Source organism: Notolepis coatsorum (genome assembly GCF_963971535.1).
Source record: "Notolepis coatsorum genome assembly, chromosome: 7".
NCBI classification, from domain to species: Eukaryota; Metazoa; Chordata; class Actinopteri; order Aulopiformes; family Paralepididae; genus Notolepis; species Notolepis coatsorum.
Genome location: NC_140171.1, coordinates 27,818,985 through 27,834,423, shown reverse-complemented (window position 1 = coordinate 27,834,423; position 15,439 = coordinate 27,818,985). Strand labels below are relative to the sequence as shown.

Here is a 15,439-nt window from a genome sequence, read left to right as displayed (position 1 = left end):
AATGCAGTCTTCCACTCGTCTCCTTCTCTAATCCTGACCAGATTGTATGCATTACGTAAGTCAAGTTTAGAAAATACCTGTGCCCCCTGTAAGCACTCAAAGGCCGTGTCCATGAGAGGTAAAGGATATCGGTTCTTGATGGAAACGTCATTCAATCCCCTATAATCAATGCACGGACGCTGATCCCCATCTTTTTTATCAACAAAGAAGAAACCAGCGCCGGCCGGGGATGTGGAAGGACGTATGTGCCCCGCAAGCAATGCCTCCTCAATGTAGGTGTTCATGGCCAAGGTCTCGGGGCGTGAGAGAGAGAACATTCGCCCGCGAGGCGGGGAGGTACCGGGTAGGAGATTAATGGGACAGTCGTATGATCTATGAGGCGGTAGTGCTTTAGCACGCGTCTTGCTAAAAACGTCCGCCAGGTCCCAATAGATCTCAGGAACCCCTATCAAATCGGGATTAGAGGGTGGAACAGAATCTGCAACGCTCCCCACCACCCTGGAGAGAGAAGAAGGAGAAAAAAGAGAAGAGGGGGAGGGAGACAAGGGAGTGGACAAACTCTCGCCGACGACCGACTTCACGTCGACCTCCGTTGAGAGCTTGCCCGTGCTCCAATTAATATTCCGTACACATGAAGACAACCAGGGATGACCCAACACCATTACAGAATAGGGGGAGACAATAACAAATAATTGAACCCACTCCCACCCCCCACCCGCCACCCGGATGTGCATAGGAACAGTGCGTTGAGTGACGCTCCCACTGCCCAGGGGCTGACCGTCCAGGGGGCATAGACCGGAATGGGAACCCCCAACTCCTCTACCGGGATTCCCCATTCTCTCACCAACCCCAAGTGAATGAAATTGCCCGCCGCCCCTGAGTCAATGAGAGCCTTCATTCCCCTAACGTTACCCCCACAGTTGACCGCTACCTCCAGAAATGTACGTGAGTCAGATGGTAGTGCTGGGGTGAGCCCACCTGCTGGTGCCTTCTCGAGGCCCGGCGGAGCACCTCCTCTTCCCGACTGGCGCAGAGTTGAGCCAGCCTGTTCCCGACAGCTGCCGAAACGATGACCGGTGCGGCCGCACCGGAAGCAGCGTCGTTCCTCGATGAAGCGCCGCCGCTCGTCGTCTGAGAGCGACAGCGCCCCAAGCTGCATGGATTCATCACCCAGTGGCCCACTCGTGTAATGCGGGAAGATATCAACAACGGGAGGAGAAAGGACACGTACCTGGGTAGTATCTTCACGCTCCCTCTCTCTCTCCCGATGTCGGTTGTCCATCCGTATGGCGGTGTTGATGAGCGTTTCCAGCTGCTCAGGGATCTCACGCACGGAGAACTCGTCCCTCATCCGTGCGGAGAGTCCCTTAAGAAACAGGACCACACAAGGAATTTCCGGCCAAGCTGCCTCCCGAGCCACGATCAAAATTCGATGGCGTATTCTGAGACTGTGCGGAGGCCCTGCCGGCAGGCGAGAAGCCGCCCACCGGCCTCGAAGATCGAGAGTACTCGGGAAGTGTCGAATACCCTTCTCAACTCCCCGGTGAAGTCGTCCACACAGTCGCAGATAGACGAACCGCTCTCTAATTCGGCCGTAGCCCAGGACAGTGCTTGACCGGTGAGGAGGGTGATAATATATGCGACTTGTGCTCTGGAAGAGGGAAATGAGCGTGGCTGCAGCTGGAACACGAGTGAGCACTGGGTGATGAACTCCCTGCATCCCTCCGGTGCTCCCACGTAGCGGCCTGGTGCGGGTAGCCGTGGCTCCTGGTTCCGATCCTGGTGCCCAAGAGCTCCCCGACTCTCCTCGGTGTTGAACGTGGTGTTGAACGCCGCCTCTCCTGCCGCCGTCTTTCCCACCGTCGTCCTTACCCCCGCCACCTCGACTTGTGCCTGCTGGGCTGTGAGGAGCGCCGACTGCGCCGTCTCCTGACGATCCCGCCCAGCCGAACCAACTCGGCGCTGACCAGATGTTGGTGTTCCTCCATGCGCTCCTGTGCACTCTTCTGTGTCCGGAGCATCTCCATGATTGCCTCCATGGAACTCTGATGGTCAGGTCTTCTGTCAGGATGGAGGTAGGTGAGTTCCAATTGTTGTAGGCAATCACAGAGATGGAGAAGGTATACTCTTGAACAGGTTCGACTTTAATAGTAAAGAACACAAAGAGTAATACTAGGATACTATGCCTAAGGCAAGGGAAAGAGAGAATAGATAATGGCGCTTAGTGGTGGTCCAGAACTGGAACCGGCCGCGTTATCTCCAAACGCCTATAGTGAAGACCTGACAAATGACAAGCAGAGGAAAGGAATGTTACATAGCCACCAAATACCAACATTCCACACACACCCCTGTGACAGCCAATCAGAAGCCAACCCCTAAATGACAGGGAAAAACAAGTGACAGCAATCAAGTGACAGATGACAGAGAAGGTGGGTGGTTCCCGACCGTAGTCAAGAACCAGAATCGTAACAGTATTCAATTGACTATGGTTTCTTTGAGACAATTCATCTAATTTGCCTCATCGTGTACACCTTAATACATTTAATAAACATGTTATAATTCAGTAAATATAAACTAATGATAATCAATTCACACATTTTCATACCAGGTGCAAAAAGTAAACCAAGAGACTTTTTCTAAAAATGCATTATTCCCTATGCAGAACACACCTGAATGGCCATTTTCACCTTACAAAACATGAGAATACAACATTTCTGATAAAAGATACTACTGCATTTCTACAGTGAGTTGAGTAACAGGATGGAGGAATCTCCATTTAGTTACCGAATTAATGAGTTGATAATTCAACAACATAACATAAGACATTTTATTTCTTACTTTACGACCCAATGAAGAGCCCCACCTCAACATGAGGCTTGTGTCTCTCAAGATAAAAGATAAAAAATAAAAAGAGGCTTGGAAAGTCACAGAAATTGAGGGGGACCCTCTATAACTTGCAAAAATGTCTTCACTTCAACAGATTTCAGCAACAACAGGAGCATCTTCAACCACAACTTTCACAACATTAGCTCCTGCATCAACTGTTGTCAACACAGTCACTGCACTAACAACCCCTGCCACTACCGTCACCACCAAAGCCACAACTACTCCATCAACTGATCCTCCACAACCAAGTGAGGGTGTCCTGGATCTGCGATTTCGGATTGTGCGTGTTTTCATTCCACAGTACAGCGACTCATCTTCTCTGGAATACAAAGTTTTGGCCAGAAATGTCACAATAGAGGTAACGTACATTGCCATTTATTAATTAATAAATGCATCCATTAATAAAAAAATTATTGATATGAAGCATATATTATATTAATGTGTCTTTTGTAGAGGGGGCCAGGGGATATTTATGAGGAGGTAGCAGGTCAACAGTACATGCCACATAGAAGGGGTGTACATCATCTGAAAGCTGGGAAGTTGAGGATGAGTTTGAGATGTCAAGTTTTTCTAGTCATTAATCCTTAAAAAACATTGTATTTTGGTTAGGTGCCCATTAAACCTTTGAACGTTTAGTGTATAAGGGCATTACGATCAAAGCGTATGATGGGCATTCCCATGCTCGACTATGTCTCATAAGTTACAATTGCTGGGTGTTACAATTTGTTATATTAATAATCCAAATATCATGCAGTGATTTGGTATCAAAAACCTTTTGACATTTGGAGATTTCTGTAACAATAAAAAAAAATTGGCTATTGAGTCATACCCAACTCATGCAGTTCCAAGACAGTTTAGGGACCCCAGTATGCAGAAATTGTTAAATACATACACCATTTTTAGAATAGGCGAAAACAAAACTGTATATGCAGAGTACCGCATGGTTCTTGCCCAAAACAGTATGGGATTAAGCATAAAGTGGTCATGTCTGTAAATGGTAAACTCATGGCTATAGAAGCTAGTTCCATTCAGATATCTGCAGGTGAGAGGTCAAGGGGGCCCTTTGAAAATGACCATGGTCATTTCTCCCTAGAAAAATGTTGCCTACATTTGGAGGATCATTTAGCCTCCTTCTAGCGTGACAAAGTTGATACCAATGGATACCTTAAAAATATATATTATTAACATTAGGGATGCTCGATATTGGCTTTTTTACCGATACCGATATTCCGATATTGTCCAACTCTTAATTTCCGATACCGATATCAACCGATATCAACCGATACCGATATATGCAGGGTTTCCCCCCCAAAAAAACTGAATAATTTCAGGTAACTAATAATTTCACTGGATGCAATATTGTTATTGTTTTTTTTTACCGATACCGATATTTTCCGATATCACATTTTACTGCCGATATCGGCCGATAATATCGGTCGGCCTATAATATCGGACATCCCTAATTAACATGCATTTCTTCTTCTATGTTTTAGTTGAACAGGGGGTACACAATTGAATATCCAGGCACCTTCCTGAGATGCCTTGTTACACGCTTCTGGTACGTTATGAAGACAATTTCAGAAATATGTATGAAGTATCGAAGGGTCATAATATCATACCTCCAAATATATGATGAAACTGACATCTGCTTTCTCATTAGGAGTGGTTCTGTTGGGGTGGACACCAGATTGATCTTCCAGAACCAGTCAGTGGTTCCTGCCATCCCTGATGCAGAGGTGGCTCTCCGAAGAGCGATACGAAATCTGAATACATACCTCAATATCTACCCCAACAGTATTTTTGCAGGTTCGTTCCCTTTTGATGCATCACCATACTTTTTTGGTTTCATCACCTACCTCTCTTACAAATATGACCACGATTGTGATTTGTTTGTTTGAAATTCGAAAACATTATTGAGGGGAATTTCTTTTTAAATTTATTTTCACACTTTGTTCACACATTCATACACTTTGACTTACAGTAACATTCCATTAACATGTTAATTTTCCTTTCATAAAAGCATTGCCAACTACAACTGTAGCAGCAGCTACAGCAACTCAGCTACCAGCTACCACCAGTGCAGCTGTAGCAACAGCAACTCAGCTACCAGCTACCACCAGTGCAGCTATGGAAACGAGTAGACCACTGAATGTGGTCACCTTACTATTCCTGACTCTCATCTGCACTGCATTGTCACACTGTCAATGTCGTCTATAGAAAGACTTCACTGGAAATGTTAACCTCTTTTGGCAAAATACCTAATACCAATCCTTTATCTTAAATAATATTTACATGGAGACAACTCAAATGTTGTCTGTTCTGTTCTCTCGTCTCATCTAATTTCTTGTCGAACCCTGAAGGGGCCAGCACAGATTGTTTGCTGAATGATCGAGTGAGGTATAATTATTGAAATGTGCACAAACCCAGGACAATGCACAGTAGACTTGGAAATTGTAACTATAGTGGTTACATTTTGAAAAAAGGTTCTGCAAATATCTCAGTTACAACAAGACCATGTTTGCAGAGCAGTTTTGTGTCAATAAGTTTAGCTTTCAAGCCAAATACACACCTCCTCACTGGCCACTCACTGGCTGATTTGAGAGAGTGAAGTGATTTATCTGCTTTTATTTGTTTTATTGGACTCAGGAATGCAGCTAACCTAGAAACGTGTACTACACTGGGATTCGGGTCCATCATCTACTTATGTTTGTTGTTACATACAATACTATGAAAAATGTGTATAAAATGTTTTGTTTCATTATCCCGAAAATGTTATATTTGTGTTCTTATAATACTGTATGAATATGACTCTTTAAGGTGTTTGACTCACATCTGACTTCTTGAACTGAATGTCAGTGCATCAGTAAATTGTATCATTTATATATTTATGTTGTAACACTAATAATGAACTTATAATAAAGCGTAACTGTGTTATACGTTTTATAGTATGTAACATGCCTTGTTCCTGAATAAATATACATTAAAAAAACACTTTTATGATTATTTATTCAGGAAAAACAAGGCATGTTACATACTATAAAACTTCAATCAATAGTCCAGGCTTTTATTTGCTTAATCATTTAACACAATTGGCTTATATTTGGGACAGGCCTTTAATTCCTGTTTTTTTCCTGGACTCTTTTAAAGCAGGCCTGTTTCAAAAGGCCTTTTTTCTTGTGCTGTTGTCTTTAATGTTTTTAACTATGTTCTATTTTTATTTTATTTGTATTCTGTATACTTTTTTTTTTATTAATAATGATTTAATTTGAACCCTGTACCACTTTGGGATCCTAGTGAACAAAAAGTGCAATACAAATACAATTTATTATTATTATTATTATTATTATTATTGCCTGTATCAAATCAATACATCCCATTGTATGAGAAGGGGGGTATGACCGAATGCAAGAGAAGGATTAAGAGTGTAGAACAGCAGGCCTTTGCACACACCCCACCTTCCCTCCCCTGCTAAAGCAGGTGTGTTATTTTTTTAAATCAACACAAGAGTCGGATTGGAATCCGAGAATTGAAATTTAACAAGCCACTTTTGGCTGCAGTGTGAAGAGTGTTGTAAATATTGAGTATCATGCGTTATATGGAGTTGGAACGCACTCTGCCTGACAAACTGTGATGACACTAGGGCTGTCCCCGACTAAGGATTTGTATAGTCGACTTTGATTGGCCAAAATGTGCAGATAGTCAACAGTCCATTTGGGCTGTGGGGGTGCCTAATGTCTGAAGGAGTCGACGGCTTCTTGTCCTCTGCGAAAGCATGCAATTGGTCCACTGATGGATACATGTTGATATTTGTCTAGTCTAGTGTGTTCATTATAAGGTGAAATCCTCTTTCAGTGCCTCTATGCCCGTTTTCTTAGGTGGTTATAGCCTCTCTGGTATGCGTACCATTAGTGTTAGTCACGCTTCTAGGCCTCTTTGCTTTTAGAAAGAATAAAAAATAGTCTAGTTTTAGTCTAGTATTTTGCATTTGACTAATCGGGGTCAGCCCTAGATGACACCATTTCTAAATCACCTCAAGCATTTCTCTGCATTATGTTGTATAAAAACATGCCGGTATGATGTCTGTGATAGGCCAATATCGGCCAATTAGGTTTGTCAGGCTCTAGTATTTTATCTCAAACGTGAGGCGCTGTGCATGACAATTAAAAAGAATACCATGACTGGTATTTTGGATTCAATTATGTATCAATGGTATGATGTGGATGTTATCACAACCTTTAATGTAAGTGGGTTGCACAAAATTCACTGCAGATAGTGGCAATGTTTGTTTACAGATGCCGACGAAAAATACTCACAAACATGCTGAAATTGCTAAGAAAAGGTGCACTGACAGGAAGATGGTGGGTTTGGTGCAGTGACTCAGAGTAAATGTATCCTAAACGCAATTTTTCAGTTTTTCTGACCTTGATTTTCCAACCTCTTAACAGGCGCCCCCAGAATTGGCCATTTTAGTTTTTGAGGACTGCATACTTTTTTTTCAAACCAAAATACTATACTTTATACTTATAGCACATGAGCCTGGTCTCTTTTGAAAGATGACATTCTGACGTTTCTGATACAATAAAGAAAACTCACTTTAAGTGCTAATGAAATAGAGTAAGATATAGGTCTGAACTTGAGTTGTAGAAAAACTTGTTAATCACGTTTTTCTGTAGTAGTTCGTAGTCCAGAAGTTGTATTTCCAAAAACATTGGTATAGCTGAAAAGACACCCTGGGTTCATAGCCTGACGTCTTTTTACATTTACATTTACATTTAGTCATTTAGCTGACGCTTTTATCCAAAGCGACTTACAAGTTCTGTATGACAAGCCATCAGGAAGGGCACAACTCTATCAGCTGAGCAACAATGTTCATAAAAGTGTTGAGTGCTACAGTGTAGGTTAGTTTATTAGGACAAGTGCATGACAGTACGGTTAGTTAGGGTTAGATTTTTTTTTTTTTTTTTAGATAATGGTTGAAGAAGTGCGTCTTTAGTCGACGGCGAAAGATTGTAATAGATTTCCAAATTTCATAAAACTCTGTTCAGAAATGAGTGAGTGACACAGGCCAACAATACATTTTAATGTATCGATCACACTTAGCAGGACAAAACTGTAATTACAATATAAAGGGTGAGCACAGTCTGCCCTGCTTTACATAACATAACTAGCCTCAGCCCATCAATTATGTAGTTCTATCCAATACAGATCCATCAGACAGTCCACCAAGAAAATATGTTTCAGGTTTGCTCTGGAGCGTAACAGTAAGAAGCATTTTGTATAAAAGTATTCTGTACTTCTGTATGACAACTATTAAAGAAACTTGAAACTTGAAATCTACAAGTGTAATGTTCTTTTATTTTTAAGAGTATGGTTCTAGACCTGCTCTATATGAAAAGTGTCATGAGATAACCTTTGTTGTGAATTTGAGCTATATACATTGAATTTACTTGCCTTAGTTGTGGTTGGTGGGGTGATGGTTAGCATTTTATGTTATTGTTTTACATATTATTTATAACTCAAATGTGTGCCGTCCATGTGCTTATTTGCTATTCCTTGCTATTTACTGTCCTCATGTGGACGTTAATGTGTACTACAAGAGGGAGACGGCAAGTGCTGAAAGACAGAAACTAGAAAATAGACAGAAATTTAAGCGATGTCAGTTTTAGTATGTCAGTTTAGATGTCAGTTTTCAGCTCCTTACGTCTTCTGTCCGTGGTCTGTCAACATGGTCTGTGGTCAGTCAACGTGGTTTCACTGCTGAGTTAAGTACTTCTATTCTATTCACATAATATGCTTACTTCATATATCTACTCTATTCACATATATGCTTACCACTTGTATCTATTGCTATGTCCGCCCACTACAATCACGCGAGCTGTCTAACGCCTGTCCCATCTCCCTGTCTCCCTGTGAGTTGCTGTCCCGGAGTGCTGACCGGAGTGTCGGACGTCCCGTGATGAAGGCCGGGAGGATGCGACCCTCTCTGCGTGCCCTCCTGTCTCCCTGTCTCCGGCGGTCTCGTAGTGGTGACCGGAGTGCTGGACGTCCCGCGATGATGTCGGGGAGGTTGCGACCCTCTCTGCGCCGCCCCCTATCTCCCTGTCTCCGGCTGTCTCGGAGCGATGACCGGAGTGTTGAACGTCCCGTGATTAAGACGTGATTGTGCCGCCCCTGTGCCTCAAATAGATTCGCTATCAGCTCTATCTTTAATCTTTCAAAATGTTCAGTTGCTATTGCTATCAGCTCTATCTTTAATTTTTCAAAATGTTCAGTTGCTATTGCATGCACTCATCTGTGTTTCACTACACACATGAGTGCATGCTTACCAACTGTTAGTCTGCAACACTACTATCACCGACATCTAAGAAGGGAGATCCCCCCTTGAATGGCCCTTCTAAGGTTTCTCTCCTCCACACTGCCTGTGGTGCATTTTTCCCTATTGTTAGGTTTTAGTGAGTTTTTCCTTACCTTCGCGTGGGGTATGTCTGGGAGTGCTTGCATTCATTCATTTATTTGCATTTATTTTAAATTAGTTGGACCTTATGGTGTTCTTGTTTTATTCTTGACTTATTGTTATGTTTCTTCTTGACTTGTTTAAAGAAGACGTGTCCGGCCCATGGGGACATTAACGTGTGTTGTTGGGCCTTACAAATAAATTTGATTTGATTTGATTTGATTTAGTATATAATGACAAGGATGACGACACCCTGAAACAGAACAAGACAGCGAAATAAGCTGACAAAGTCTAACGTAAATGCATGACAACACTATCATAACATATATATATACAGGCACATGCACACATAGAGCCCAAGGGGTGCTTGAGCACCTGCCCTTTTGAGCCTCATAAAAAAGTGCCATTAATTTTTTTTTAAACCGTTACGCATATACGCCCTTACAACTTAAAAATGTCAGGATAGAATCAAAATATTAGGTAAAGAGAGAGAGATGCCCCATATTCCATTGCAGTTTGCACGGCCTCCTCAGCGTGCCTCTCCGCAGACCTATATATTTTATGCATAGCATGGGTGGTGATGATGATGATAGAAACTGCTGTGGCGCATACAGTTGAATGCTGGTATTACACTCATTGAGGTACACGAAGAAGTCAAGTCCGATGGGATTTAGGAATCTCAAATACAAATCGGGATTGGAAAAAAAAATGCATTTATATTAAACAATACAGAATATACAGCACTTCTTGGGGTCTGTAGGGTAAGCACTTATTCCCTCCCCCCTGAACATTTATGGAGATGTATGGGCCTTTTAAGTCAGTGATAAAAGTGTATTTCAAGGATAAGTGAGCTCCTGCACTGATTATTATAGTTCAATATTCAATATTTTATCACCAAAACCCCCCAAAAAGCATAAAAAGGGGGCCCCCCACCCGAAAATGGCCCTTAGAAATTGGGCTTGCACGCTCGGTTGAAAAACACACAGGTATAGTGCCCTTTTCAGCCTTTGAGCACCTGCTCCTCTAAAGTCCTGTGCAAGTCACTGATATATATAGATATATAAACACTAAAATAGTGATAAACTAAAAGGAGAAAACCTTCAAAGGAAAGAAGGGACCGCACACTCCACAGGACTCGTTTTTGCTTATTTATTGTTTGCACAACGCGTTTCGCTGTCGCTTCCTCAGGTGCTATGAAAAAATAAATAAAACTAAAATAGTGATGTAAACAATCTCACATGAATGAGTGGATGAACGCCGAGGCGGAGTACAGGAATGTCCGTGAAAACCAAAATGGCCGCTCGGCAATACTAAATCAAAACAAAGCAAATTCGGTCAGCGATACTAGTGAGACACTGCCCTCTAGTGGCCGGCGAATAACTTTTCAGAAATAAACTAATTAATCTACACATACTTAATCAATCTCATAGCACATTGCTAAAGAAGGCTTGTTAGTAGATATGCTGTGTTATGCCGGCCGTAATGTAACTGACATCTCTCAAACTCGCCTTCTTTTGTTGATCCTCCAATCACAGCCATTGCTTGTAACCTCGTTCCCAGTTTTATCTCCTCCGTGAGATAAAGATTGGTAAAGCACTACGGCCGAAAGTATGTATGGGGTAGAATTTCCGGTGTATGTACTTCTCCTGGAAGCTGCCTCCGAACGGACCAAACTTTTCCCGAATCCTGTCGGCAAACAAGCTATACGTCCCGGTCATGTAGTAAATTCTTCAGGCAAAGCCATTGCAGTGGCTTAAACAAGGAAATATTGTGCAATTCACATGTTTCTATAATTGTTTTGTCTAATCCGGAAAGCCAGTAGCCGGTACTTCCTGTACTTCCGTTTGCACACTTTAGGAGGCATACAGTAGCTTTACCAGCCTACGTTGCTTGTCCGAAGAAGCAACAGTTGTGATTGGAGGATGAAGAAAAGAGGATGGGGCTTGCGATCGGTACATTTCAGAGGGTGCTTTCGCCCTGTTATGCACTACATGCTCAGTCGTGGAAATTAATATCACAATGAACACTACAACGACTGAATTCAAAATGTTTATTTGAATGGCATGATCTTGAGTTGCAATTTGTGTATTGTACGTATCACTCTCCTCACATTCCATTTCTGGCAATACACAATTATAAGATTTTTTTTCTTACTCAATAATATTTTTTAATTCTACCAAATTAAAGGACTGTCTGTCATCAGGTCTTTATCCTGTCTTTTGACATTTGTTTGATTTGACCAAGCAGGATCAGCGAGAGAAATATCTGCATTTGAACAATTCTATTGGATGTAGACAGAAAAGGGTTTTCTCTTTTACTAAAGCTCTCTTTTTCTCGTCCTATTTACTGTCCTCGCTTTTTTCCTCTCCTTCCTCTTCCTCCTCGCTTTTTTTCTTCTCTCCTCCCCCTTTCTCCTCTTTTTCCTCATCTCCCTCCTTCTCCTCGTCTTTTTTCTCTTCTTCCACTGACCCTTCCTTTTTCTTCTCACTTTCTTCATCCTCCACCTCCTGTCCTGTCAGGCGCTCCAGGTCAGTGATTCGCCCCATGAGGTCCTTCTGCTTGTCCTTATAGTTTCCCACCACTTTCTTCAGCTTGGCCTCCATCATTTCCATGGTGCTGTATAAAGTGTTCACCTTTTCCTCCAGCTCCCTCTCTTCAGGCAATATCTTCGCCGGGTCCAGTTCTATCAAGTTGTCCTTCAGCAGGATTTGTCGGCCTTTGTCCTCCAGTATACCCTTAGCATCAGGGTACTCTGTCAGTGACTCCATCAGGTCATCCTTGGACAGGCAAAAGAGGTCAGAGTACCCGATGCTACGGATATTGGCCGTGCGCCGATTGCCTGCTTTGCTGCCTTTGATGTTGAGGATGCTGATCTCGCCGAAGTAGCTGCCGCTGCCCAGCACCACAAATTGTGTGACTCCGTCATCAGCGACGACGGCGAGCTTTCCGTCCTTGATGATGTACATCTCACGACCGATGTCTCCCTTCTTGCAGATGTAGTCTCCAGGGCTGAAGACCTGGGGTTGGAGCTTCAGCACCAGCACGATCAGCAGACCCTCCTCACATTCTGCAAAGATGCGAACTTTCCTCAACGTATCCATGTGGACTTGGATGGCAATCTCTGCCTTTAGCTTGTCCGGTAGATACCTTATCACCTCCTTCTCATCCTGTGCCTTGCCGTTATTCCAAAGATAGTCAAACCACTTGATTATCCGCAGCTCAAGATCCTTGCTGACCTTCCGCACCTAGAAAGGGATTCAGAATAAAATTAGGAATTGTTTTAAATGTTAACTTTTTTATTTATTTATCTCCTTTACTTTTCTTTTATTTATTTAACCTTTATTTAAGTAGGCATGTCAGGTAAGAACAAATTCTTATTTACAATGAGGACAGAATGGGCCTTTCAAAGGGTGACAAAATAAATAAATAAATAAAATATGATACCTACATCACAGAGGTACAGTAAGGGAAATAATTTAAAAAAAAACACATCAAACAAAAAAACAAATAGAATTACAGGGTATGTAATACGATACCCAGAACAGAAAGATTAGAGTTAAAAGGCTCTTTGCTCTACATTTTCCGAGCAAAGAGAATCACTGACCTGCATGTACTGCTTTATGTTGTCGATACGGGACTGAAACTGGGCCTGGGCAGCATTCATGTTGGAGATCATGGTAGCGATGTTACCGACGATCGTGGCAAAGATGAGGACCCCGACAAGAAAGTCCACCACGTGGAAGAGGAACTCAGAGTCCAGCGCCGGGGGCGGCGTCTCTCCGATGGTGGTCAGGGTCAGTGTGGACCAGTACAGACTGAAGGCGTACTTTCTCAGGGGCTGCCCATACTCGGGCTCCTCGGGATCATCTATCGCTGGGTACACCCACTCATCGGCACCGAAACCAATGTACTTGGAGAAGGAGAAATACATGCAGGCATTCCAGTGGATGATGATGATGATGTACAAGATCAGGTTGCAAATGCGGAAGATGTTGGGATAGTTGGTTTTGGTCTCCGTCTTCGTGAAGAACTCCAACATGCGGCCGATCCTCAGCAGCTTGTTCATGCGGATCTCCGGATAGTCGATGCCCAGGTAGATGTAGAGGACGTCGGTGGGGAGCATGGAGACCACGTCCAGACGGTACTGGAAGCTATTGATGTAATGTTCTCGTAGCATCTTCACGTCGTCCACCATCAGACCTTGCTCCAGGTAGCCTGTAGGATAAGGTTGATGCACATTCCACGTTAAAACTTAAATGAAGGGGAGGAGATTATTTCCACCTTTATTTAACCAGGCAAGCCGGGTTTAAGAACAGATTCTTATTTGCAATGGCCTGGCGAACTGAATGGATAAGAGAAATGAAAATGTGTGGCTGGAAAATCAGATTTAAGATGAGAACTTTGTTTATCACTTGAAGGATTAGCAAGGCATGGTATCAGAACAAGCATGAGAATAATACTAAGAATAAAAGAAAAAAAGCATGTAATTTGTGATAAACTGCGACCCTCAATTGTGCAGGAGCTCTCAAAGTAGCAGTGAGCAGAAACGAATAGTGTAGGAGCATCTCTACAGCGTAACTCTCTGCTGAGTGCAATGACGCCTCCCACAAGTCTCTGGGACAAGTGGTTAACAATTTATGCAAGGGGGTAGGACTAAAGTATAGGGCCGGGCCTAACCTGCACCAATGAGAAATTACTCTCTACTGAGTCCAATGACGCCTCCCACAAGTCTCTACGACAAGTGGTTAATGACTTATGAAAGGGGGTGTGACAAAAATATAGGGGGCAAGGCTAACCTGCACCAATCAGTCCAATGATGCCTCCTGCAAGTCTTGAGTTATGAAAGGGGGTGTGGCTAAATGGTGTTTGTGTAGAAGCAGTTATCTGTACAACTTTTAAAACCAATTAAGTGTATTACCATTGAATAACCATTGAATAACAGCCAACAGTAAGAAGCATTTTGTATAAAAGTATTCTGTACTTCTGTATGACAACTATTAAAGAAACTTGAACTTGAAACTTGAATAATTATGTGTCTGTGTTATTGATGTCGCTGCTGCAAGGGAGAGGAAGCCAAACAAAATAATTTGTGCTGTCAGGCGATTAAATTTTTGTATCCAATTAATTACAGGATTTGCAATTAATTAATCAAATTAATCGCATTTTAATCGCATAACCATTTTATGCCTGATATTCTATATTTTATAATCATATTTCAAATTGCATGTGTCCGGATGGCAGAATTCAGTACTGTATCTACAAACCCTTCTGTTTAATCATCTTCCATCTATTAATTTGCTTAGATTTTTCAGGTCTGGTCAATTTGAGCATGGTGTTATTCACACAGTCAAAGATAAAAAAAAAAATGTATTGATATTCTCATTTGGTTCATTACAATTTACTCAAGCCTAGTAACAGACACAGTATTTCTGACACTGGGAATACATTCCCTGAGATCCATAGATGTCTCTAGAATCAGATACCAAGAACATGCAAATGGACCATATTAAAGTCTGTAAATGTGTATTCTACGTTCGTATGGACAAGCGGTGAAGCACAATTACACAAAAATACAGAACAAAATCAAAGACGACCTGGACAGGTGGGCAAAACTTAAAAACTCAGTACAGGCAAGGGTATCAATAGTTAAGATGAATGTGTTACCAAGAATCGATTTCATCAGCTCAATGCTACCGTTACCTCCTCCAGAGGGCTACTGGAAAAGATTACAATCCTCCACATACAAATTTATTTGGAATAACAAACCACCTCGCATAAAAAGATCCACCGCACAGAGAAATAAAGCAGACGGTGGCATGGCAGTTCCAGATTTTTTACAATATTTTAAGGCTTTCACATTAAGACCATTGAAAATATGGTTTGATCCCCAGGCTTTGGTATCTTGGAGAGAATTGGAAGAAAACATAGTAGCCCCACAGAGACTGAAAGACATAGCACACACTAAACTTTCAATCAAGCATTGTGAGCGGGAATTTGGCCCCATAATTACCCATGCAATCAGAACATGGCGGGAAACACAAAAGAAATATCCTAACCCTCAAGAATGGCATAATCACACTCCCATATTCAATAACAATG

The 15,439-nt window shown here is 42.3% G+C and overlaps 1 protein-coding gene across 1 annotated transcript in view; it reads right to left on the bottom strand.

The window, feature by feature from the left end:
- Positions 1–11,446: 11,446 nt before the first annotated feature.
- cnga1a (cyclic nucleotide gated channel subunit alpha 1a) overlaps positions 11,447–15,439 on the bottom strand; it is a gene marked incomplete at both ends in the record, with an annotated part of 155,293 nt that continues 151,300 nt past the window's right edge. The window contains 3 exons of the mRNA XM_084318226.1: positions 11,447–11,459; positions 11,810–12,585; positions 12,945–13,555. Of these exons, the coding sequence (XP_084174352.1) occupies positions 11,447–11,459; positions 11,810–12,585; positions 12,945–13,555 (1,400 nt within the window). The remainder of the gene's footprint in view (positions 11,460–11,809; positions 12,586–12,944; positions 13,556–15,439) is intronic.